The 27757-nt window shown below is 43.7% G+C and overlaps 2 protein-coding genes across 2 annotated transcripts in view; one reads left to right on the top strand and one right to left on the bottom strand.

The window, feature by feature from the left end:
* LOC308334550 (E3 ubiquitin-protein ligase TRIM35-like) overlaps nucleotides 1-27757 on the bottom strand; it is a gene marked incomplete at both ends in the record, with an annotated part of 157667 nt that overhangs the window by 39998 nt on the left and 89912 nt on the right. The gene's annotated exons all lie outside the window — the stretch shown is intronic.
* Nucleotides 15039-27757, top strand: part of LOC308334449 (very long chain fatty acid elongase 4-like) — a 36527-nt gene continuing 23808 nt past the window's right edge. Inside the window, exons 1-2 of the mRNA XM_080791201.1 lie at nucleotides 15039-15385; nucleotides 27290-27382. Coding sequence (XP_080647327.1) covers nucleotides 27316-27382 — 67 coding nt within the window. The 5' untranslated portion in view covers nucleotides 15039-15385; nucleotides 27290-27315. The remainder of the gene's footprint in view (nucleotides 15386-27289; nucleotides 27383-27757) is intronic.

Raw genomic sequence — 27757 nt, forward strand, 5'->3', positions numbered from 1 at the left:
GTTCTGAATGTAATGGGAAGTGCGTTCCAATAGTTTTGGAGCCAGAAGGGAGAAGATATTCAATAATGTTGCGTCTGTACTGTTCTACTGTTTCAAATGTAGGGGTGAGGAGGCAAAATTATCTCTGAAGCAATTGTGAAGTGTCATACTGATTATAATTTATTTTATCCCACACTACTGTGCTGTCATCCTGGATCACACCTCTAGGATGTTTGCACTGTAGATAAGACTAGACCTGTAGGTGCTCCTGTCGGCCACCAGCCTACTTGAGAACGATGCAACTTGGGAACCTAATAATACCCGTTGTCAACATTGTCATAGCACCCGTTTTAACTGTCTGTCTGTGTCTCACATGGAGGTCTCTGTTTCTGCCAGTCTGCCTGTGTCTGAAGAGTGCAAACTGACTGTGAAAAGTGGAGTGGTTAATTAATCAATTTGCAGGTGTGGGGATGGCAATCAATTGGCTGAGGCAGAGGCTGGACATTTCACAGGTGAGGGGACTTTGGCTCATTAGGCCCACTGGCAGAGCCTGACCAGAGCCTTTTGTGGTGGGAAGATAAAGGGGGAGATAAAGCTCACAACACATCGCAAAAAGGACAAACACAACCAAAGCAATGAGAGCTTATTTTCCATGGTGGTCCTTCACTTAAACTCAATGAACCGTTACATATCTGCAACTCTGAGAGTGTAAAAAATGGAACCAAATTCACCCGTAAGGGTCTATTTGGTTCCATTTTCACACACTCAGAGTTACATGCATGGACAGTGAGGATTTGACAGTGTATCAGACATAACTCAATAAGCGTGCGGTCTACATGGGCAGGTCACAGGTGGATTAGCAGTATATGTTTCTGTTTTGGGTCCACACGTCTGGTTCTGATTCTGTCCCGTCTTCCCGTTCGCCAACTCGCTCTGTTTTCATTAGGGCCCGCCGCCCGGGCTGTGCAAAAATATGAGTCAAATTACACGCCGGTTAAGCCAGAAATATAATAAACGCACTGAACTGCACACCGCGGAAATCCTCAGTGTTCATTTCATTCGGAGATGGACCCCGTGAGGTTCCATTTGGTTCCGTTTGTAAGGGTCTGTAACTCAGAGAGTGTGAGAATGAGACTTTAAAGGTCACGCTGTGTAACCTTTTCAATTTAAAAAAGGAATGAGTGACTGTCTGTCGGTGTCTGCCCCTGCTGCACTTGCAAACATATAGGCCTATATACCGTCTATTCATTTGGCAAAGAAGGCTTCGACAGACAGACAGACACAGAAAGTCACAATGGCAATCAATCACGGCAAAGTGGAAAGTGGGAGAACTTGAAGAATGTAAGTCTTTATTTGGATCATTTCCCGTCGTCCTGTACTGTATATACAGTATGTGTGAAATCTCTCTCCGTCCGTCAGCCCCGTCACGTATATCTCAAGAGCCGCCACGACCGGAGCGACTTCATCGCAGACGGCCCGAGGGAGTTCCACCCCCAGCAGCGTTGAACCGACTGATACGGCCATATATGGTCATGCCAATTTAATGGGACGGGCCAATTTCAAACCATGACGAGCAAGAGAATGCACCTGGGCATGCCGGTGACAGTCAACGGGAGCTCATTAACTCATTAGAACCGTGTGTGTGCATCATCCGTGAATTACTACGATTTAGCCTCGGAATACAGTTTAAATTAAGCTCAAATTACACTCTGAAAATCTCTTTGGACAGATTTTTTTAATAGTAGTTTATAGTAGTTTTTAGACTACTTTTTAGTAATCTAAAAACGTTTTAATTTTTTTTAGAAAATAGTAGTTTTTCTGTTCATTTTGGCCTCGTTTCGAGGGAAGCAATCTGATTGGTTGAAACAGCATTATAGCCGTGCCTTAAGCTTAAACGACAGTATAGGGAGGGACACCTATAATCGACACAAAGAAATCACCTGCTCTGTTCTCCCAGAGCGCAGCAGACTGGATGGCTATAGGCTATAGCGAGTTCCTTGGGACATTTGTAGTCGTATAGTGGCTACGTGTACATCTGTTGTATAATTTAAATATTACACTCGAGCCCCCCGAGGGTGTTCTTTATCTTATACTTTACCATCATTCATGAATTTCTGCGCGGTGCTTCGGAACTCCCGAGTCCAGGAGTGCATTAATGGCGATAAAGAACACCCTCTCGTGTAATATTGCTTTATTTTCACGCTTCATGCACTGTAAGTCCGTAAATGAATGTTATAAATGTTATATACGCAAATTCTCCCACATCGCGGGGTGAATATAAGCGGTATAAATAAATACATGTCATGTTTTCGGGGGGTGAACTATGTAGTTCTTTCTCATTTTGGTTCTCACAGTGTCCTCCGTGTCCGCGTTAACCTCCCTTGACGGGTGATTTATGAGAAATTATCGCCCTCCTTGTTCCCTTCTCTCTCTCTCTATCTCTCTCTCTCTCTCTCTCTCTCTCTCTCTCTCTCCCCCTCCTCACCCGCCTTAACCTCTCTGGAGGAATTCCCCCGTTCCACACAAATGCAAAACAGGTCCCATGTTCTCGAACGCAAGCAGACCAAAACAAATATATAGAAAAGAACGAAATAAATCTGTCTGGGTTTTTCTAATGAAACATATCTGTCTGTTGTCTTGTCTTTGAACGGAGCTCGTTAAGGTTGACGACGGTGAACGGAATATAAAACAAAAACCCAAACCCCTGTTTATGGGCGGAGCAGGATGAATGGTTCCTATTTTGCGGCGTGCGGCTGACCCCGGGTCAGCGTAATATTCCACATGCGCGCCGTGTAATGACGCGCATTGTCAGTGCCAATAAACGTATACGTTTGTTTGCCCGGTCGTGGACGCACAAAATATGCCGTCTTTGTGTATATTTTGTTCCGTGTTAAAGCGTGTTCTTGTTTTAGTTATTGATGTTCATGTTGTATCGATCTGCTTTGAATTGCTTTGTTTTGTTGTTGCACTTCGGTCGGCCTTGGGCTGCCTGTCGTAAATGTGCTATAGATTTAGTTTGGTTTGATTTGCATGGGGTTGGGTTATTATGGATGATGGTTTGGGCTAAGGATGTCATTTTTCATAAAAGTCGGTTCGGCTCTGTAGAGCCTACAATGTGACATAATTTGAGGTTCGGGGGGGGGGGGCGGGTACCGTCCTAAAGTCGGCTCCTCGGTGCTACTGAACATTTCTGACGAGCCAAATTTATTTTGGCACTATATACACAGCGGTAAATTAGGAGTATATGAATCGGCCCTTACAGTCTCCACCTGACAGAGATGATTTGTAGAATCAGCTACAGGTCTTAATGGGTGCACCTGGCATTTAAACATGCACTATTTGACCAACTGAGGGCTGAGTTAGAGGTTAAGTGTCCTTGCTTATAGATATAGGGGCACATATAGTTAACATTCCCAGGCCCATAGGAATCGAACCTGCAGGGCCTTCTGTTTCTCAGGCGGGGCCTGCCTCTCCCCATTCAGCTTGTCAGCCATGTCCTTCACGACACCAGGGTCAAAATATCTCAGCGTAGAACAGTAGGAAGAGGTCTCCTCCCACCATTCATTAAAAAATAACATCCTTATCGCAGCTTTAAGAGCATGACGACAAGTGGAATATCGATTCATGATATACGCAACGGAAAATATCATAGGTATAGTCTGCTCGCTGGCACGCTTGTGTGTTTACTTTTGGGATATGGCAAAATGTCAACATGACACGCACTTAGACATATACAACTTAGCAAACTGACCCAAATAGTTTATGAATTATATGTATTATGGCTGTATAAAAGAAAAACTACTGCGTATACTGATTGATGTAGCAGACATTAACCCATTCTGACCGGGCACCCATTTTGGTGTTTAGCATCATGTTATGCTTTACCTATTGAAAAATAGCAGATCTACAAGCTCATAGCGCGCCACCGAGTGGCGCGCTATGAGCTTGTAGGTCTGCTATTTTTGAAAGATTCGAAGAACGACTGACATTTTTTAGAATCTGATCTCAGGTCAGAATGGGTTCATCAGACCAGTGTGTGTCCCGTGGAAACCTCGTATGAATCTGATCTCAGGTCAGAATGGGTTAAATGGAATCCGTTTGAGCTTATCCTGAAAACACCTCGCTGGATGTGCAAGCTGTTATCCAGAACGGTGAGCACACTTAACCCATTCTGACCGGGCACCCATTTTGGTGTTAGCATCATGTTATGCTTTACCTATTGAAAAATAGCAGATCTACAAGCTCATATCGCGCCACCGAGTGGCGCGATACGAGCTTGTAGGTCTGCTATTTTTGAAAAATTCGAAGAACGACTGACATTTTTAGAATCTGATCTCAGGTCAGAATGGGTTAATCAGACCAGTGTGTGTCCCGTGGAAACCTCGTATGAATCTGATCTCAGGTCAGAATGGGTTAACACAGAAGTCAATAAATTATTCTTGTCTTGGAAACCTTGTCTGCTGCATGGCCGAAGACCTGGGAAAGACTCTATATCCCATGATCAGAAAAACAAAGAAATAGCAGATCTACAAGCTCACAAGCTTGTGCATGCTGTGCTAGTTTTGCTCCTTTTGTGTGTAATATATATATATAAGGGCATTCATTCATGATGCTTTTGTGTGACGCTGCATGGCATGATCAAGTAGGGAAGAACACAAAAAGTTACAAAAAGTTAACCCATTCTGACCTGAGATCAGATTCATACAAGGTTTCCACTGGACACACACTGGTCTGATGAACCCATTCTGACCTGAGATCAGATTCTAAAAAAATGTCAGTCGTTCTTCGAATTTTTCAAAAATAGCAGACCTACAAGCTCGTATCGCGCCACTCGGTGGCGCGATACGAGCTTGTAGATCTGCTATTTTTCAATAGCTAAAGCATAACATGATGCCAACACCAAAATGGGTGCCCGGTCAGAATGGGTTAAAGATAACAGGAATATAGACATACAGTACAAGGTGTTCTGCCATCGGCAGCACAATCCTACTGTAAATGCGCCACATAACCACATATACCAAGGAGTCTAATGAAGCCTATACTGTTCACCTCATAGACAAAAATTACCACTACGTAGTGCATATTGTATACAATTATGTTTCATTCATAGATTTCATATAGTTTCATATAGACTGCTGGATTCATGTTAATTAAATGTCTATTTTCAGAGATGTAACTATACTTCAACTGCCTTTCGCGCTGTACTTGGTCTCTTTTTATCCCTCTATACCAAACCTCTTTGCCGAAAACAGCCGATCTACAAGCTCACAAAACCTCACTTGTAGATCGGGTATTTTTGGCTTAAGTTTCTCAGAATAGGCATTCTAGGGTTCAAGTTAGTTATTAAAAAGACAAAGAAAATGCTATCACACAAAGATGTGGCGGCGCCCCTGTACTAACTCTGAGGACCCCAGGAAGGGATACCGGACCTCCCGTTGAAGACCCCTCATGCACTATATAGGCCAGGTTATATAGTTCCATATGCAGCATGACAGAATGAACTTTTATCTTGAAACGGGTTGAAGTTTGAAGAGAATCATCTAGATATGCGATTCCTAAAGGAAGCAAAGAACATTCACCATCGAAAAAAGCTGTCCTCCCAAATATTTTGGAGCTCTCTAGTTATAGCAACCGACCATTGCCAATAAATACAACGTGTGCGAAATTCGCGTTGGGGTTTGTGTGCGTGTGAGTGTGTGTGTGTGTGTGTGTGTGTGTGTGTGTGTGCGTGTGTGTGTGTGTGCGTGTGTTTGTGTGTGTGTGTGTGTGTGTGTGTGTGCGTCCGTGTGTGTGTGTGTGTGTGGGTATGTGTGTGTGTTCCACTCCTGAAATAGGGATTAGATGAGCGCATTTGGACAGATAGCACTGTTGGTGTTGGCCCGTGGCTAAGATTTATGCAGCGAAATAAAACTAACCGCAGGACACTTAAACAGATTGTCTGTTGTTGATTGATGAAATCCACTGATGAACACGGAGCCATATGCCTTATAACCCATTCAGTCCTGAGGCCCGTTCCGAAACAAACGGCTTCCGAATTCTAACAGTTTTCTGGAAAACCTATAATTATGTTTCTATGTGAGTGGAGCTCAACCTTTTCCATGTTTTAAGGAGCCCCTGAATTATCTGTATTTGGCTGCGGACCCCCGTCTGAAAATATGTTGTTCCAGTGACCCCACAGAAGCAAAGATTTGAGTTAAAAAAACGTTGGCTCTGAAAGAATATATATTCAACGATTTGCGCCACATTTTTACGATTTTTCCAAAAAAATAGCAGATCTACAAGCTCGTAGCGCGGCACTCGTGCCGTGCTATGAGCTTGTAGATCTGCTATTTTTCAATAGCTAAAGAATGACATAATGCTTAAAACACCAAAAGGGGTTCCCGTCCTAAATCGGATAAAGATAACACGATAGGACCAGATCAACATCCCGAGATAACGCTAGAGTAAAAAAATAAAAAAATAAATCACTTCCAGTAGCCCACATGCATTAATAAGCGCTAATTATAACACCACTTAAAGCTCTGTTTCACACTTTAATTGTTGTCACGTTTTAGTTGACATGACAAATCTGCAATCTCTCAACGTGCCATGTGAATTCAATGTGGTTTGAGTTTACTTGACAGACGAGAGAGAGAGAGAGAGAGAGAGAGAGAGAGAGAGAGAGAGCATTACTTCAGATCTAGGAGGACCCCATGTGTGCGTTCCGTTCCCCCCCCCTCGATTAAATAATCTTCCAAAGATGAAGGAATGACAAAGTTCTTCAGGGTGAAGTATCGAGAATTTATTAAGAAGATTCAGCAGAGAAACAACATACAGAGCGTGAGGAACAGGCCTATATCCTTGCCTGTTCCAGCAGCCCCTCCTCAACCCCATTCTCAGACAGTTCCTTATAGTCATGCAAATGTCCATATACGGATCTGCGCTAAACATAAGGGGCGACACACAAATAAGTATACCTTTAGCTGACAGCGTGGAGGAGTCAAGTCAGCTGTTGGATTGACAGCTGCACAAATTAGACTGAGCACATCGTTGAGCAAAGAGATCTAATGGAACGCAACAATGCATATATCTGGCACTGTATATAGTTGGCATTCTATAAAATTCCCATTACACTCCCACTATAGTACTCGCGTCTCTTATCTTCCATCATGGTGTCTGTCTGTTTGTTTTCTCAGCCCGTCTGTTCTTCTGAACTTCATTGTTCAGGTTTTCATTGTTTTCTCATGGGGTTTCCAGCCATATAGGCCCGTATATTGCAGCCGCAGATGTGGCTGACTCGGTAGGTCGGTCGGGGCTGTTCTGAACGGGAACCCCTTTTGGTGTTAGCATCATGTCGTGCTTTAGCTATTGAAAAATAGCAGATCTACAAGCTCGTAGCGCGCCACCGAGTGGCGCGCTACGAGCTTGTATAGGTCTCGAGGTCGCTTACTTCTCGCCCCCTCAGGGCGTCTTATTGGTTGTCTGTTCTGCCCTTTTGCACTCACACAAAGTGCTTCTACAATAAGTCAATGTGTGCAGTCACAGTGTAAATAGCACAATGCATTCCATAATTTAATAGAGAGTGCACAATGTACAGAAATATTCTGTACTGTAACTCTCTCTCTCTCTCACACACACACACAGGCACGCACACATTCACGCACGGAAAACATGTCTGGGAGTAAGTAAGTAGCCTTGCCGAGCCATGAGGCCCATAGGGGCAGGAGCCTATCTCCTGTTTCTGTAGCGTGAGGCAGCTTGATGTACAAGTATACACCCCCTGGACATGACGCCAGTATATCGCAGGGACTTACAGCCCAATCCAACCCTTGATGCTGAGTGTCAAGCAGGGAGGCACTGGGTCCCATTTTTAGAGTCTTTGGTATGACCCGGCCGGGGATCGAACCCCGACCTCCCAGTCTCAGGGCGGACACTCTAACCACAAGGGCACTGAGCTGGTAGACACATACTGTACACAAACACGCACACGCACACGCACACGCACACACACACACACACACACACACGTCTGGAAGAGATCGCACAAAAAAAAGGAGGTGAGACGATTAAAAAAACATGGCAGAGGGCTCTCGTCATTGTTGATTGCGTCAGGCGTTTTGATAGCGTCCGCGGGGCCGTGGAATGCCCTCTCGGCGAACACAAATATGTCTGAAGAAATCAAGACACGCCGAAGTTATGAGCAAACAAGACGAGAACGCGGCAGTCACAGTCTGAAAATGTGTTTCCTGACTGGTTCAATATATGCTGTTTTATCAAGAGAGAGAGAATACACAAAGCACATTAACATGGTTCTGCATGAACTCTGGGCGAATAATACCACGAGGCCACGCTGTGTTTGCTCAGTTGCAGAGAGAGTGAAATGCGTTACACGGAAACGAGCGTCGCGGTTCACTTGAATTCTAGCCGTGGGACAGAAAAAAAAGAAGAGCCCTGGAAGTTGTGAGTTGCAACCTTGGGCCACATACATACAGTAGGCTACAGTAGGAGGTTTAGCGTCTGTCGGTCAACGAGGTCCAGCTGGGCCCGTGCCAGAAACAACAACAACAAGCACTACGGTAATGGTAGTGGTAGAAAGTAACTAAGTATAGGCTACATTTACTTAAGTACGGTATAACCCAACACTATAAACATGGATGTTTTTCACCCGGGCAATTATATTTTTTTGTCATTTTCATAATGTTTGCTGCATGTCTTTCAGTACCTTCATGATGCTCAGTGACATCATGGATAGAAGCTAGGTTTGTTTCCCTGCCCATACTGTTCACCTACAGTATGTGTTCACCTATGTATGTGTTCACCTATGTATGAGCACCAGTATGAGTACCAGTAGGGGCGCTGTTGTGCCATGCAGAAACAGAGAGACAGAGAGAGACAGTGTGCTTCACTATTGCCTGCTAATGAGAGAGAGAGAGAGAGAGATAGAGGAGGGGGGGGGGGGGGAGGGGAGTTGCACCACTCGGTTCACACGGGTGTGATTTTTTTTCTACAGGCAGGTGAGTTTCACCCGTGTTTAGTGATAGAGTGATAGAGAACAATCCAATACACCCACGTGTATGTTTTTCTTTTTCACTGGACCATTCCTCACACGTCTTACTGGACTTACTGGAATTGGGTAAAACAGTGGTTCCCAAAGTGGGGTCCGGGGATCCCTAGGGGTCCCCGGACCCCACTGTATATTTTACAATATACATTGGGGTCCCACGATGACAATTAAAGAGGGGACCGTAGTCTAATTCAGGTCAAACCGGGGGCAAAACCACTTCACCCCAATTCGGACATTTGAAAATAGCCGAAGACTAGTATACATTTGAATTTGAAAACTCGAAATGGGACTTTTTGGTAAAGTACATTTTTATGCCAATACGTTTGTACTTTTTAAGTACAATGTTCATTAGACTTTTACTCGTAACAAAGTATATCTACATTGCAGTAGGCCTATTGATATACTTCTACTTAAGTAAAAAATAAATCCACCATGGGTAATGCTGCATTTCAATTCAGCACCAAATGAGAACCAGCTGGAGCCCCATCAATATACTGCACGTCAGAAATGTGCTTCACTTCAAGGGCATTTTGACTTGTTGTTTTTATGAAATGCTCGGCCTCCCTCGGGCCAAAAACAAAAAGTAGTTCCGATGTGCGGCTGCCTATTTTAGAACCCCCCCCCCCCCCCCCCCCCCCCCGTTTCCAATTTCTTTCACTTTTTCCTCGACTTTTACAACTTTTCTGTGGTTTCTAACTTTCCGTTATGTCTATCTCTATTATGGTACATTGCTGCTAAAATGACATGAACATTGTTGAGGCTTGAGGGGCCCAACCCTTGTTTACAAATTAATTTGTGATTTGTTTATGCAAATTTTTGATTAGTTTACAAACGTGTTGAGGTTTGTATACAAACATGTGGTATTTGTTTACAAACATGTGGGATTTATTTACAAACATTTGTGGTTTGTTTACAGACGTTTGTTGTTTGTTTACAAATATTCCGGGATTTGTTTACAAACATGTGTTGTTTGTTTACAAACATTTTGGTATTTGTTTACAGACATTTTGGTATTTGTTTACAGACATTTTGGTATTTGTTTACAAACATGTGTTGTTTGTTTACAAACATTTTGGTATTTGTTTACAGACATGTTGGGATTTGTTTACAAACATATTGAGGTTTGTTTACAAACAGTTGGGATTTGTTTACAAACATTTGCAAATTGTTTGCATACATTTGTGGTTTGTTTACAAACATTTGTGGTTTGTTTACAAACATATTGAGGTTTGTTTACAAACATTTGGAAATTGTTTACAATTTTTTACAGTTTAAAATGATTATTTTGACGGAAGGTCAAAATAATCATTGCGGTGGCTGAGACCAGAGCCATACAGTAGATAGAGTGGGTTGAGACGAAGCAGTGAAAGGTCCTGAAAGATACATAACGTCAGCCTTACCCAATACCCGATCTTTCCGTTTTATGAACAAAAGGCTGCTGTACTTTATACCTCATGCTAAGCATTTAAAGTATGAGGTATAAAGTTACCTTTATATAGTTGGTCCGCCGACAAATGCCGTACATGTCAATTTGTCCGTCCTTGGCTCGAAAACGTTTGAGAACACCGTGCACTGCCAGGACCAACAGTTCTGTCTGTCCACATGCTCTCATCAAATCCATATTTCAGGAGTGGAACACACTAACCACTGGCTGACACACATGCACACACACACACACACACACACACACACACATACATGCATGCACACACGCACGCACACACATACATGCATGCACACACACGCACACACACACACACACACACACACACACACACACACACACACACACGCACTACAGTGGGGGGACACGCAACAGGCCAACAGCACACACGCCAAGGCCCGCCCCCACTCCATCATGATTGGCGGAAGGCTGCAGGGCCACCTAGCCAAAAACTAAACCTATACGGTTTTTGGACCCCAGGGGTTAACTGGGGACAGGGAGGAACTCCTTATGGTCAGCATGGTGGTTACATGTCTGAAAATACACATTAGCAGCTGGAATCCAACGTGTACACACACGAAACCCGTGGCTTCCTGTGAGGTTATAGGTTTAGAGTTAGGGTTTGGGGCAGGGTGTCGGACTAATGCCTGTCGGACGTCGGAAACAAACACATGCGCCTGATGATTGATAGTGCTGTCAAACAAGTCTACGAAACTATTGAATCTGCAACACAATGTTATACATGTCATATGCTGCTTCATCTCTTTCTCGCCTATAGTCCTTTGTCTGAAAAGTATTGAAGACCCTATAGTGAAGTGAAGTCTATAGTGAGAGGCATATCCTCCATATGTTATGCCGTGATTCAAACTATGTGTCTGTCTTGTTTTTGTCTGACAGCAACAGCGATTATGTTCATCGCAGAAATGCAGCTGCCGTCGGTCATCGACACAGGGATTGTTTCTGTCATCAAATCCTTTCTAAAAAAAATGATTTAAAATGCGTTTTGTGGATCTGAAAGTAGTAGGCTGTATCACTAGGCTGTCAGCCTGTCACCAACACCCCACCAGACCCCACTAGACAGCTGTGGAAAATCGACCTCGGTCCGAAAAAAGTATAGGCCTATACGGACCAAATATTCAGCGGCAGTGTGCAAATGTGATTGACATAATGGCATTTTATAGCCACCACGGACCACCATTTGATGAGATTTAGCCATGCAGACCCAAGACTTAGAATGTTTTGTTCGTTGTTCGTTGGATACGATTTGGGCCACCTTTTTGGCCAATTCCATTCTGTATTTTGATGTGGTATATAGGCCTACCCAGAGATAACATGGTCAAAAATAACAACTCTTGCTACCTTTTATGTTTCATTTTACACTCTCAGGGATATTTCACTTTCAACAAAACTTACTCATTTACTGTAAAAATATATTTTCCGTCCTCCAGGTGTCCTTCTTTGAAAACAGTAAATGAAAACCCACCAAAATAGGCCCGGGGTTAGTGAAAACAGAGAGATGTGTTTGTGTGAGCGGTGAGTCGCTATACCGCACCACAGTGTGACATCGTTTTGATTGATTGATTGAAATATTTATTAACAGTTTGTAGAATTACAGTACATTTCAAGCACAAACTCAATACAAAGACTGTTAACTGTGAGTGGACGACCCAATTAAGCGTTACACTTGTTTACAACAGGGTGCACATTGTTCAATTCATCAAAACATTTAGAGACATACAAATAGACACTTCTATGTAGTTAAAGAACAGAACAGGAATTCATCATATAGGAAGCAAAAGGGGAAAAGATACATATACAGTGAGGGGAAGGGGGGGGGGGGGATTCAGATTTTACAGAGGCCAGTTTCGAATTGCAGCCATCCGTAGGTGTCCATTGAGAGCGGTTTTGAAGGAGTCAAGGGATTCACATGTCTTAATGACTGTTGGTAGGGCGTTCCACATTTTGGTGGCATAGGAGCGAAAATAATTTAGTCCCTTGTTTGTGCCAAATCTGGGTTGTACATGGTTTGTTGCACTCCCTCTGGTGTTGTAGTTTTTGGTGGTCACCTCCTTATCACCTAAAACTGGAGTATGTAATTTAGAATAGCTAGCTTTAGAATGACTGGGGATGGGGGGGGATGGCCTATTTTAAGCAGTCACACCTGGCCTGAGTGGGTCTCAAACCCCGTCCCCCCACAAGGAACCCTGAGGGACCCTACTCTGAGGACCACTGGTCTATGCTGGGTGTGACCACGCACACCTGTTGTGCATGACAGATGATAATTATATCAGTCATCAAACATTAAGGGGAGGGACAAAGCCTCTGCCATGGCATGCTTTTTTTATTAGGCGTTTTTCATCTTCTCTTTCCTTTTTCTTTTTGTTGTGATTGCCTACTACAGGAGTTTTCAGTGAACCAGGGACCACCACCCTGACAAAGAATCAACCTGGGGACCACTGCTGTGTTGGGATGGCAAATGGGCTAAGATTAGTGCTTTCGTAACCCCTGCTATGCAACGCATATCCCATGTCTATACATTCCACTGTTTCTCAACCGACTACTACTAGTGGTCCACAGAGCACCGAAGTCACTTTCAGTAGAGGGTGCCAGTACACAGGTTCTTTTTTTTTTATATATATTTTTTTTATCCCACGATTTTGTAATCCATTTTTCACCCCTGTGTCAATCATCTAATGTGATCCTGGGTGATATTCTGGGCCAGATCTGACTATAGTCTTGCTTCGACTTGATCTGGCCACAATCAAGACGTCACTAATTCGACCAGGTCCTGACCGTGCTTGCTGGGGAAGGCATTCATTTTCTCTTCTTTTAATTTTTTGAGAACCACGTATACACTATTCCTATATCCCACAGTTACCATTCTCCTACTTTATCCAACCTTGCATTAAACTCAGGTTAACTGATAGAGCAGACACATGATGGCATGATATGGCCTGGGCACATTTCCTAATAATCATGACTCAATCAGGCAAGCTGGTACACCTGCATGCCCTTTTCTTGAGATTCTATAACAAGCTTTTCTGTGGAATAATCTTAATAAGCTCAGACTTCCCTGCAGTAACTTCCCGACACAGAGGATTAGTGCACAAACCTCTAATACAAAAATCTTCACTTTGCGCTACATAACATTAGGCTACTAAATCAAAATCACCCCATGCAAGGTCAGGGACCACACATGCAATACCTTCACTGGCCACCAGTGGTCCACAGACCACCTGTTGAAAACCCCTGTTCTACTACATTGCACAACCAAGGCATGGTAAGCCATTTCTGGTTATTCAGAAATAAAGTCTATACTTTTGACCTGAAAACCTATTAGTCCAACAATAATTGAGCCTGCTACATGCACTTCTATACCGTCCCCTACGTCACAGCTCACAAGATAATGTTTTTTACATCAAGCTCATGCTGTAGGTAGGCCAAGGCCACGCACTGCCTATGTCGTGTTTCCATTTCTAAGTTGCTTTGCTACAGACAGTTGTTTATTTAGTTATTTATTTAAATGTTAATGCTACTTAGAAGTAGAAGTATCAGTAGACCTACTGCAATGTAGGAATACTCTGTTAAAAGTACAGTAGCCTTGAAGTCTGGAATTCAAAATGTACTTGACTAAAAGTAAGCAGTATTGGTATAAGAAATTATAGGGCCTATAGTAAAGTAGGCGACACAAAGTAAAAGTAGCATAGGCCTACTCTATATACAGAATGTCCCAATTCATGTTTTCAAATGTATTAAACTATATATTTTAGAAAATGGCAGATCAACAAGCTCATCAACGCATCTATTTTCAAATACCCAAAATATACAGTACATCGGGCTGAAGTGATCTACAAAGTATTAACTAGTAAAAACTAAAGTTTCCAAATAATTGTAGTGGAATAAAGGTAGGCTACAATATTTTCCTCTGAGATGTAGTGGAGTAGAAGTAAAAGTATGCTGGGCATACTCAACAATTGTACCTATAGTCTTGAGTAAATGCTTGCCTTCCCACACCCTGGTTGAAATGAAGTTTCATACAATTGACAGTGTAATGCCTCCATCTAGTGGAGGAAAACGGAAGAGGTCATATCAATTCAATGCCGTTCAATTTAAATTCAAAGGGCTTTATTGGCATGAGTAAAACGTACATTGCCAAAGCAAAAAGTGGAACAATACAATACAATCAAAACAACATTTACGTACATTTGTAAATTTACATTATAATTATTTTTAGGCCTACATATTAGTCCTTACTTATTGAATATGTTCACTCTTATTTATTTACCTACATTTTTATGTATTAAATATGTAGCCTATTTATTTAATTTACTTTATTTGTATTATTTTATTATTAAAACAAGGTTGTAGTTTTCTTTAACTGGATTATTTTGTTTTTACTAGTCTAGAGACCCATTTAAAAAAAAACGGGTCCGCGACTCCCAATCGGTGCCGCGACCCTCCGTTTGACTTCTCTAAAACAGACCCACCCCCCCACAAAAAAAAAGCATGCGCTCCTCTCCCCACCCCCACGCATGCGCAGAAAGAGCAGCCACATGGCTTCTCGGTATCCAGGAGATCGGAAGATGCGCTTGTCTTGAGCGGCCCAGCGTCCGGCACGGATCATCATCATCATCATCATCATCATCATCACATGCGTGCTTCTCTCCCCCCCCCACACGCACACACACCACTGCCTTGTCTTCGTAGTTTCGTTGCCAAATCGACGTTTTTAATGTGTAAGCGTGTGTAAACTGCAGCAGCAGCACCGTGCGTGTGTGTGTGTGTGTGTGTGTGTGTGTGTGTGGGTCTATGACTGGATTAGTAAACGGACGGATCCTGAGAGAAAAGAAAGAAGCTGCAGGCTGGGGATCACCGCACATTGCACCGGATGTCATTACACGCGATTAAATATCGAGGAGGTATGTATATAAGACAATGGCTTTTACCAATCCTCCCTTTTCAATGTGTGTTACACTCTCCTTTCAAAATGAATGTGTACATGTGGGCTTTTCCTGTTTGTTTTGTTCGCGTGTGTTCAGTGAACAGGCTGCCTGATCAGAAGTTCTTTACTGGACCTGTTAGGATATATAGAATTACAACACCGAGTCACTTAGATTAGAATATAAACAGCCCGTTAGATATAGGAGAACGTTAGTTCTTTAATGATTATAGGTCGACTCGTATTTGTGTTGGGAAAGGAAGGGTTTTTTTTGGCCGTACAGTTCTTCCACTCCACTGTGTGTGTGTGTGTGTGTGTGTGTGTGTGTGTGTGCGCGCGCGCGCGCGCGTGTGTGTGTGTACGCGTGCGTGAGTGCGCACGCTGCTGCTCCACCACCACCACAACCATTGACATTGGGCTTTAATGAATTCTTTAATTCATGTCAGGAGATCTCATCATGACCAACCATGGCATGATATCTGTTCTGTGAATCACGACCCAATAATGAAGAATGTGTTGTCAGTCAGTCAGTCAGTCAGTCACTGATGCTGCTGCCTGAATGCACAAACAAATTATATAGTACAAATGTTATTGGAAATATCATCTCGCCTTGTAGGCCTACAGTAGGCTATTATGTTATAACTATAGTGGTCTTGTTATTAATAGCTTTAGATGCACGTGTCTGCACTTCCAGCGAGAGTCAGCTTATTACAGCAACTAACTGTGCAATGAGAATCATTCCCTTTATAATATTATTATTACAATTATTGCAGGGGGGTTTCTTTTTAAATCCCAGATTTGACATTTAAAATAGGCCTATATAAAATAGCACGAAATTATAGCTCCTTTTATCACTTATCTGATAATGTGGGTCAAACTGCACTTATTAACATACTTATTTTACTCATTAATGATGCTGGGGACAAAAAAAAGGAAGCCCTGGTATTGTAGTGATCTATTCTAGTCCATTGCAGTCAACTGATCTGTGACCGACACTGAGCTTGCAGATCGGCTATTTTCGGCACTAGTGTTCGGCACGCAATGCCACGGCGTGGTGTGACGACGTACAAGCTCACAGCGTGTCACAGACGCAGCACGCCGTGAGCTTGTAGATCGGCTGTTTTCCGGGGCCACGTGACACCATCGTACGATGAGGGCTTTAATCCAGGGCCCACACATAGGCAGTGGTGTGAAGTAACTAAGTACATTTATTCGAGTATACTGTACTCGGGTATACACCTTTGACGTATTTCTACTTCTACTTGTGTTATTTCCAATTTCCAATACTTTGACTTCTATACTCCACTGCATCTCAGATATTGTACTTTTACTTCACTGCATTGCATTTGAAAAAGTTGAATTACTTTACTAGCTACTTTGTAGATGTCGATTATTATTACAAAAGTAATAAACTAAACTACTTTAGCCCTAGATACATTTCAGCCTTCTGGAAACAGCCGATTTATACAAGCTGACAATGCAACACATTGTGAGATTGTAGATATAGGCACATTTCATGCCCCAATGACTACACTTTAACTTTTGGTGCTTTAGCTACATTTCGATGCCAATATACCTTTGCACTTTTACTCAAGTATACATGTTGACTGTCACTTAACGTATAACGGAGCACTTCTACATTGCAACATTGGCGTACTTTTACTTAACTTAAGTAAAGCGAGTACTTTTTCCCACCACGGCCTCTCGTGGGCGCAGAGATAGGCTTCGCCACACAGAGAGGTCCGGTCGCGCTGTGTGTGTGTGTGTGCGTGCGTGTGTGTGCGTGTGCACTTCCACCTAAGCTCGTAGATCAATTGGATTTAAGCCTCTTGACCGGGGTCTGCGTTGAAAACCTGCTGACACTGCTGGGCCCGGGGGTCTTTGTGTGGCGCGCACACGCCCGTTGCCACTGACGACACGACCCCCCCCAGCCACCACCCCCCCCCCCCCCAGCCCGTGTGCACGGATGTGTGACCCCGGTCCGTCACACACTATAACTATTAACTAACCTCTGGGAAAACGCCACTCCAAACAACCCGCTAACACCCCCTGTTGTCACTATAGGTGGGGCCGGGGTGTTGTTTCAGCAACCCCGGAACACCCCCCCACACCCCCCCCCACACACACACACACACACACACACACACACACACGTGCGGATATAATGTGTACGGCAGTGGTATAACCGGAAGCCTCATGCATCATCAGAAAACACACTCTCGCTCCCATTTATATTCCGGGGGCCGCGCACGCCCTCAGCGCTTCTTGTATTCTTGCATTTGTTTTACTTTGCTGAGGTGCAGCTGGTTAGGAATAAATAAGGTTAGGTTTAGGCATAGTTTTACTAATATGTTTAGGAATAAGGTTAGGTCTATACTAGGGATAGTTTGTTTTTTACTGAGGTTACATTTAGGATTAATGTTAGGTCTATATATAGGCATAGTTTTTTACTGCGGTCACGTTTAGGTGGTCCATGGACCACTGGTCCCTGACCATGCCTTTAGTAATGTAGCAAAGTGACAATGTTGTATTTGTGCGTCAATGTTGTCAGTTATACTGCTGGGAAGTCTGAAGGTTAAGACATTCCAGAGAAAAGGGAGTCATAGAATCTCAAGAAGGATACATGTTACCAGCTGTGCCTGATTGAGTCATCATTATTAGGTGATGTGCCCATTATTATAAACAATTTTCTCAATGTTCTCCTCAGTGCAGTTTAACGGAAGGTTGGATAAAAGTAAGAGAACGGGTTAAAGGGTTTAACCGTGGGATTGGAATAGATGAGTGGTTCTAAAAAACAAAACAAAAAAAGGTCGCCAAGCTTTCTTGTATTCCAGCTAGTGTATATACAGTGCATAGACTTGAACCATGCTGTATCGACAGCCAGTATACGGTGGCTTGGGCCATGCTACTGTACATCGATGCATAGCATAGCATAGTACACAGCCAGTACTGAGTGAATAGACCATGCCTGGATATTAATGGCCACTTGGCCATTATGTACCAGTGGCTGACTTGCGAGTCAGTCAATCAGGTTTGCTTGTGCTATGTGTATATAGCACATTGCCATAGACAACATGGCAACACTAGGAGTCCACTAGTATACAGTTAGGGCAATATTATGTAGATGTACCGATACCGATTCAGAATTCAGATACTCATAACTTGCGAATTGGTCGATAACTGAGAGTACCTGTCCAATACCAGTGTGTAATTGAAACAATTCTAAGACAGTGCGGTTTCTTGAGGGGGTTTCCAAAAAAATGGACCCTTTACAGGTCTGTAACTCCATTTGTACACTTGGTTTGGTTTGCGGGGGGTCCATAACAGAACCACTGATCTATATAGGAATATAAATGAATTCCATTAATAATAATATTGTTAAAAGTGCAGCTGCAATATAACATACAACAATAACGTAAATAGTAGTTGCAAGAGAGTATAAAACAGTAACTCAAACTGAAGCAATATCAAAACATGACCGTGAAGGAAATATCATCATTTATGTGATAAATGATGTGCGGTGTCAGATCGGCATAGACTGGCATACTCGCCTATACTGTGCCCATGCCATCTATAGGCTGTGTTAAGTTGGCAGCTTTTCCGATCCTTTAGCTATTGAAAAATAGCAGATCTACAAGCTCGTAGCGCGCCACTCGGTGGCGCGCTACGAGCTTGTAGGTCTGCTATTTTTGAAAAATCAAAGAGCGACTGACCATAGAAGACATTTTTAGAATCTGATCTCAGGTCAGAATGGAAAACTGTCAGGATGTATAAAGACATTTTTAGAATCTGATCTCAGGTCAGAATGGGTTAGGGCTATAAGTCACTGCCGTTACCCGTGACGCTGCCCTGAACATTACTAGTATAGGAGCTTGCTCTGTCCCTAAACGGTATTTTGGTCCAGCCGCGTCACCCGCTATCCATTATGCCGACACCGGTATTTGCGTGTGTCGTGCAGGGCGTGTTGGCCCCCCGCCCCCCCTAAATGGCTATTTTGGGTCACACAACATTGGGGAAGGCGCACGTCGTGGAGTTTAAAAGCACCCGTAATGCCAAATTAGTTTGGTTATAGAGCGGCCTGCAATGGAGATGTCCGCGGAGTCAAGGCCGCTTCGTCTCTCCTTATTCTCCTATACGCATTTACTCTTTCTAATTTTCCTATAATCAGCAGAAGTGATTGCCTTGTCACTTCCTTGTGTCCATTGTGTTCATATAATTGCCTCTATAGTCAAAGAAGTTATTTGACTTGTGCCAGGCATTGCATGCGATTCCATTTACTCGTTCAGTTTCATCACCCCATATAGCGCAGCGAATGGGGTTTGATCCGATTTCCCAAACTTCGCTTGATATACCGTTTCGTTTGCAGCACGAGTGAGACTTCAAGGCAGCAACTCTTCCATGGTCTATGAGCATGCTATGATGCAATATAGCACTGGGCATAACGGGCATAACGGATAAGGGATCTCCTAAAGGCAATGGCATATTATGTGGCACGGTGTTTGGTTTCATTATTGTAACGCCCCAAACCACACCTAATGCATAATGTAACAGGGTATAGCGGAGGTGTTTTAGGGGATTTAGACAGGTGACCAAAATAGCCACGTTAGTAGAGGAACGCCCCTAACCCCAATACTAAATCCCCCCAAAAAGGTGGCATTTATTAGAGAAAGCTCGGATGGAAATCAGTCGTCTTACCCCCCAGATCCCTAAACTTTATAGCCATATTTGACTGTTTTGATAAAAAAAAACATTTTGACATTTTTTTAAATAGTAAAATATCACAAGCCAGCATGCTGCTGGGGATCGGCCCCCTTTTACACCACGTGGAAAACGCTTGAATAATCCATGGAAAGCGTAGAGCTTTATAGCAGCTAGCAGCTCCGCTGTCTCTCTGGCACAGTCTTAACCCATTCTGACCTGAGATCAGATTCATACGAGGTTTTCACTGGACACACACTGGTCTGATTATAACCCATTCTGACCTGAGATCAGATTAAAAAAAATGTCAGTCGTTCTTCGATTTTTCAAAAATAGCAGACCTACAAGCTCGTATAGCGCGCCACTCTGTGGTGCGCTATGAGCTTGTAGATCTGCTATTTTTCAGTGGCTAAAGCGTGACACCAAAATGGGTCCCCGCCCAGAATGGGTTAATTAGCCTCCTGAGCAGTTAATTATTAAGGGGCTAACTGATCTGACACCACTGGATGAATAATAAATAGATCTGCAAGGCTATACCGACCATAGAGCAACTTTTAATTTCAGCTTCAGGTTTGGCTCCCAGCTTTCTCTCTCTTTCTTGTTCTACAGTCTACACACACGTACACGTGCACGCGCACACCCACACAAACACACACACACACACACACACACACACACACACACACACACACACACACACACACACTCACACACACACTAGTCTCTAATTGTGGTACACACAATACACATTTTTTGCGCCCAATGAAGCATTTTAAAGATTACAGGGCAGTTTAAGGAGGGACACACACACACACACACAGACGGAGTCACGACCCGAAGCCGTACAACATGCTGAGGTTTGACCCGTTGCTATAGTAACGCCCTGCTCACACACTGGCTTACAGAGAACGGGCCTGATTAAAAAGTTAGACGCTTATATATTACACGGTCGATTTGGAGCACGTGAGTTGCTACTAGTCCAGCCCCAGTCTACACTCTACAGTAAGTGTGCTACCTTGTGTGTGTGTGTGTGTGTGTGTGTGTGTGTGTGTGTGTGTGTGTGTGTGTGTGTGTGTGTGTGTGTGTGTGTGTGTGTGTGTGTGTGTGTGTGCGTGTGCGTGTGCGTGTGCGTGTGTTCGTGCGTGCTTGTGTGTTTCACCCCTCCGATGTAACCCAGACATCTTTCCATCGTTGACAGCTTATAGTAACACACCAGACGTAGTTGTGGTCGATGGAGAGTTGACAGGGTCTTGTGTCTGTCTGTATCAGAGAAGAGATAGCCTGCTATAGCCCTAGAGGAAGCCGTCATGACCACGGTCATAAAATACCAACCACTTTATGCACGTATACCATCTCAGAGCTTCATGGGCTATTTGTTTTGTTTTATATTTGGCAGCCTATATAAGGCCTATACCCACATACTGGAGGGTTCCTTCCAACAACCTGGGATGCCCAGAAAGGAGACGCTGCTAATTAGTAATTATAGAGTACTGACTAGTGAGCCTATTGTACCATGAAACACGTCATGCCATGATTTTTGTAAATGCATAACCTTAACCGCACCTATACTGTTTGTGTCCTTGTATGCATCTCCTTTGTGTGGACACATACATGGTTAAAGTGTGTGTCAGTGCGTGCGCGCGCGTGTGTGTGTGTGTGTGTGTGTGTGTGTGTGTGTGTGTGTGCGTGCGCGTACTGATTTACAGTACATCTTACCAGTTGTTTAATATTAAGTGCACCATTTGGGTTCCATAAAAGCCAGCATGTTGTTTTGCGACACGTTGCGATGTGTTGTGAGTGAGCTTGTAGATCAGCAATTTTTTCCAGCTATTCGTTATTTTAAGGTCACACTATAGCAACAGGATATACACTGTTCAGAAGCACCCCCACATAAACATGAATGGTCCCAGACGTGTCACGAAAGAGATATAGGTTTAAAGCCTCGTTCCGTGATTTCTTCAACCGGGTTGGCTCTGTGTTAGAAGATCACCAACATGAGATTTTAATTTGTATTTTCTTCCATGCGAGTGAGTTGGTGAGTTGGTGAGTCTGTACGAGCAGTGGTTCTCAAACGTATTCACGTCAAGGACCCCCGAATCGACATTCATTAGGGCGCTAGGACCACCATGAGTGAAGATGTTTATTGTTTACGGCTCCAGCAGTGATTCTCATTTCATTTCAAGGACCCCTGGTTTGATGTGCAATGGGCTGTACGGACGGACCCTCATTTAATGGCATTTCTATCTCTGGGACCCCAATTTATATAGTAAAATCAATGTTAATATACCTCTGAGAGTGTACAAATGGAACCAAATGGACCCTAACAGTTCCCTTTGGTTCCATTTCGTACACTCTCAGAGTTACAGACCCATAAGGGTTCATTTGGTTCCACACTAACATTTAGCAGGGGACCCCCTGGAACTCCCTCAAGGACCCCTGGGGGTCCCCGGACCCCACTTTGAGAACCACTGGTCTAATGAGCATCATGCCTGGGTGTACAGTATATGGTTAGTGTTCATCAAATACAATTATACAACAGGTCGTTTCGAGGAAGCAACCTGATTGGTTGAAACAGCCTTCTAGCCGTGGTTCAAACGAGCACCATGACTCCACACCTAATCAAAACAAATTATTCAGCAGCTCTGTTGTTCTCCCAGAGCACTAGCAAACTCGGTGGCTATAGGCTATAGCTATAGTTTCTTGGGACATTTGTGGTCGTAGTGACTACATCTGTCATTAAGAAAATATGTTTCAGCGATTGTCTTAGTTTTTAAGGGTAACTGTTGTATAACTGCAATTTATTCTGCGTTGCTTTCGGAAACTCGCCCTGCGGTTTCGTTCATGACGTTAAATCTCCCCCCCTCTCGTGTAAAATATTGCTTATACTTCAGCCTATTCATACTCCAATTTTATAGGTGATAAGGTGACCACAGAAACAGTGGTTATCAGTAAAAACAGAGATGTGTTGGGGTGAGCGGCGAGTGGCTTATCGCCGCGGCGTGGCGTCATGTTGTAGTCTTCGGTGGTCACACGTTATCACTTAAAGCTGTAGTCTTTATACAAGACGGGAGGGTCCTTCTCCTTCTGACGTGGGCTGGGTCCTTGAGTGCCCCCAAGGAGTGTATCCCTGAGCAAGACTATCAGGCAGCACCGTATAGAACAGTGGTTTTTCAAAAACACTCGGTTTGGGACCCCACCCCAGTCACCCCACAGGCAAAAGTGTTTTTTGTATAACTTGTAACGATCCTTGCGGGTTGGACCGTTGGACGCGGTGGGGGTATTCCTGACCAGGCCACGTTGCTCCTGTATACAGTCAGGGCCTCCCTCTTTATCTCCTGTAATGATCTTAAACTAATGTGCCTGACCAGCCAGCCAACATGTCTTCTTAGAAAGCACGTCGTCCCAGCCCAGGGATCAGATCAATAGCTGCATGGTGGATCTTAAACCAATGTGACTCAAGAGAGCAGTCCTCTCCTATATGCAGGGATCTGAGTGTGTGTGTGCGTGTGCGTGTGTGTGTGTGTGTGTGTGTGTGTGTGTGTGTGTGTGTGTGTGTGTGTGTGTGTGTGTGTGTGTGTGTGTGTGTGTGTGTGTGTGTGTGTGTGTGTGTGTGTGTCACCTAAAACTCCAGTTTTAGGTGAGGAGGTGGCCACCTTTTCACCTAAAATGGTCCATCCACCATGCTCGTATATCTCCTACCCTCCATGACCATCAATTCCTCAATTTCCGTCCATTGTTTTACCCTCTGCTTTCCCTCTATACTGCCTATATGTGTCTCTATTCTATTCTACTATATATATATATTATATTCCTTTCAGGTCCTTTTCTGTTTCTTTCCAATTCACCCTTTTGTCAAGTCCCGCCCGTGGTTCTGCCCCTCTGCGCACCCATTAGTTGCCGACGTGTCGTGGTTGGACAAAAGTCCTCTCTCTCTCTCCATCCACTACCATTGAAATAACAGGTTTTTCCAGTTGCTTCTTATTGATAGTCTGTGCGTTCAATTCATATCTTAAACTTTGTGTCAGTAAAAAAAGGAATATCACAGCTGCAGCATGGTGGTGAGTGACTGGGCTTATCATTCGTTTTTTTCCCCAAAAAAAAGATGTTTTAGCAAATTCAACCTAAACTAGGCGGAACCAGGGCAGAAGAGCCTGCTGGGTAGTCCGTCGGGGACCAATCAGAAGGCTGACAAAAGGGGTGAATTCTCTCTTTCTGTCGCTGTCTATATATTTCATTCTCTTTGTTCTCTCGTTCTCCCGCTGCGCGTTTGAGTCTGCTGTTTGTTTTTTACGCGGGGAGCTTTGCGAAACTATAAGAGGGACCGATCCAATCACATTGCGCCCGCAGGCTCCGGGCAATGTGATTGGTCTAGATGGTTTAGTAAAAGCGGTGGTTTTCTCGTCACCGCGGCTCAGTGACGTCATGTTGTGGTTTTCGGTGATAGCGGTGGTCACCTCATCACCGGTGTGCGTGAATAGGCCGTGACTCTCCCATGCAGACAGACAGGGGTCATTGGTTGTGGGTGAAGGTCAGCGACATGCCGATAGGCCACTCACAGTGTGTCACGTGACGTGACCACCAGTGGTGTAAAGTAACTAAGTACTTTTACTCAAGTACTGTACTTAAATGGTTACTTCAGATGTTGTATAGGAAGCTGTAGGAGATATACCTGCATGGCGCCCCGTCCACGATCTTTGGCCCCTCGATATTAGATATTTTAATTAATGTTTATACATGCTATTGTCAGAATGCATTGCTTGGGCCTGGGCCGTGGCTCAGCGGTCCAGGCACTATGGCTGGTTAATCCAGTCTGGCAGCAGTGTGCCGCGGGTTCGACTCCCGATCCCGACGGCCCTCACTGCATGTCTCCCCCCCCCCCCAATATCTCTCCCCATTTCCTGTCAGCCTATACTGTCTGTCCCTCCATAAAAAAAATATAAAATAAAGGCAAAAGCCACAAAAAAAAGAACCCATTTAGAATGTATTTCTTATTGCTCTATCCAATGTGCAGGGCCAGGTCTTTGTGGAACATCTTTTGCTCCGTTAGCAGTGTGTACAAGCTTTGTGAGCTTGTAGATTGGCTAGTTTCAATTTCAAATGGGCAAAATATGTATAGACAGGGCTGTAGTTGTTAATGCATGTTTTAATTTGTAGTAATAATCCAAATCTACAAAGTAACTCAAGTTTTCGTGGAGTAAAAAGTACAATATTTGGATCCGAGATGTAGTGGAGTAGACGTAAAAGTATTAGAATGAAATTAAATACTCAAGTAAGGTACAAACACTTAAAAATTGTACTTAACCCATTCTGACCTGAGATGAGATTCTAAAAATACATCCTGACAGTTTTCTGAAAAAGCTATGTTTCTATATCAGTCGTTCTTTGATCTTTCAAGAATAGCATACCTACAGTACGAGCTTGTAGATCTGCTATTTATCAATAGCACCAAAACGGGTTCCCGCCCCCCAAAATGGGTATTTAAGTACATACAGTATTCTTAAGTGAATTTACTTAGTTACTGTACACCACTGACAAGTACAGTGCAGCAACAGTGTGTTACTGTGCCAATGTTTTCTTTTGAATTATTATTATTATTTTATAACATTATTTCATGCTCCCTAACTTCCGTTAGAGCAGTGGTTCTCAACCAGTGGTTTCTTGAGGAGGTCCCAGGTGGTATCCGGCGAAACTGTTGAGAGTGTTGAGAAATGCTCTCAAGAGTGAAAGTATTGCCAAACATCTGCATCACTTAACCCATTCTGACCGGGCACCCATTTTGGTGTTAGCATCATGTTATGCTTTACCTATTGAAAAATAGCAGATCTACAAGCTCATATCGCGCCACCGAGTGGCGCGATACGAGCTTGTAGGTCTGCTATTTTTGAAAAATCGAAGAACGACTGACATTTTTTAGAATCTGATCTCAGGTCAGAATGGGTTCATCAGACCAGTGTGTGTGTCCAGTGGAAAACCTCGTATGAATCTGATCTCAGGTCAGAATGGGTTAACTCATTTACAAGTCTACACAATGATTCGACAGTGTAGAAGAATTGTCATTTTGATCAACGTTTGGCCTGTGATCTCTCTTGGTACGCCTACCCTACCACAGCAATACAGCATGGAGTTGTGGCCATAATCTTACCCAACGACTACAAAACATTCCAAGTCTCGGGTCTGCGAGGCAAAAATCTACAAGCTCGTAGCGCGCTACGAGCTTGTAGATTTGCTATCTTTTGAAAAATCGACTGAACGACTGACATAATAGAAACATAGCTTTTTCAGAAAACTGCCAGGATGTATAGAAGACATTTTTAGAATCTGATCTCAGGTCAAAATGGGTTGTTTGCACATTGGTGCAACAAAACTTTCCAAGTCTCGGGTCTGCGAGGAAAAGACCTACAAGCTCGCTACGAGCTTGTAGCTCTGCTATCTTTTGAAAAATCGACTGAACGACTGACATAATAGAAACATAGCTTTTTCAGAAAACTGTCAGGATGTGTAGAAGACATTTTTAGAATCTGATCTCAGGTCAAAATGGGTTGTTTGCACATCGGTGCGAGAAGTTCGGACAGGACGTAAACAAGAAAATAAATCAACCTGTCAATCACATTTTGCACACTGCTGCCGGATATTTTAGTCCGTATAAGGTTTTTTTCGGACCGGGGGTCGATTTCATTCCATTTTACGCAGCTGGTCTAGTAGTGGGGTGTTGCTGACTGCAAAACGCAGCGGAGAAAATGCACCAGTGTGCAACCAGCTTAAACCTCCTAACTAACTGTCGGTCAAAACACACACACACACACACACACAGAATGTCTGCACCATGTTGTCACTCGTAAGTCGTAAGGGGCTGTATGCGCAAGGGTCCATTCGGTTACATTTGTATACAATCTCAAAGTTAAAAGAACACTCGAGGATTAAACTGAACTGTGCGTGCGTGCGTGAGAAAGATTGTACGGTAGGTATACAGTAAGTAATGGGTCGGGCCCACTACAGAGAAAAGCCACAGTAGAGAATGATTATATGCTGTATAGCTGCTCCATATGGTTGTATATATATACAGACACTCTGTATATGTGGTCTCTGTAATTTACAACCTTTTGGGAGGTCTTCTTTTTCCGTCTGGTCTGATGGCAACTCTCTCTAATATCTCTCTCTCCTTCCCCCCCCTCTCTCTCTCTACCAGTATAATCGAGGACCGAGCACAGAAGCATGGAGGTCGTGTCTCACTTTGTGAACGACACTGTAGAATTCTACACATGGAGCCTTACGATAGCAGGTGAGCGACCATCTTTTTTTTCTTTCTTTTTTAACCATCTGTATATCCCACGATAATGATTTTTCACCCCGTGTCGATTATCTAATGTGAAAACCTGGGCGCTATACCCTTCTTTCCCAAATGGGGGGGGGGGGGGGGGGGGGGGGCAGCGGTCCGACTGACCTCATGCTTCCTTCTATGCATGAGGAGTCGAAGCTGCTTCTTTTCACTTGACAGGGGGAACAGGAACACGTTATTCCAACCTGCAGTTCCTTTCCCCTCCACCAGGCTGGCCATGTGGGGGAGGTAGTTTAGAGCAGGCGTCTATGTTTGGCCTCGTCTCAAAGCCAGCATTGACACATTTTGATTTTGTCTTTTGATTCCATAGTTTTAAAT

The sequence above is a fragment of the Protomyctophum bolini genome, assembly GCF_963924005.1.
Source record: "Protomyctophum bolini genome assembly, chromosome: 19".
In the NCBI taxonomy this organism is placed as follows: Eukaryota; Metazoa; Chordata; class Actinopteri; order Myctophiformes; family Myctophidae; genus Protomyctophum; species Protomyctophum bolini.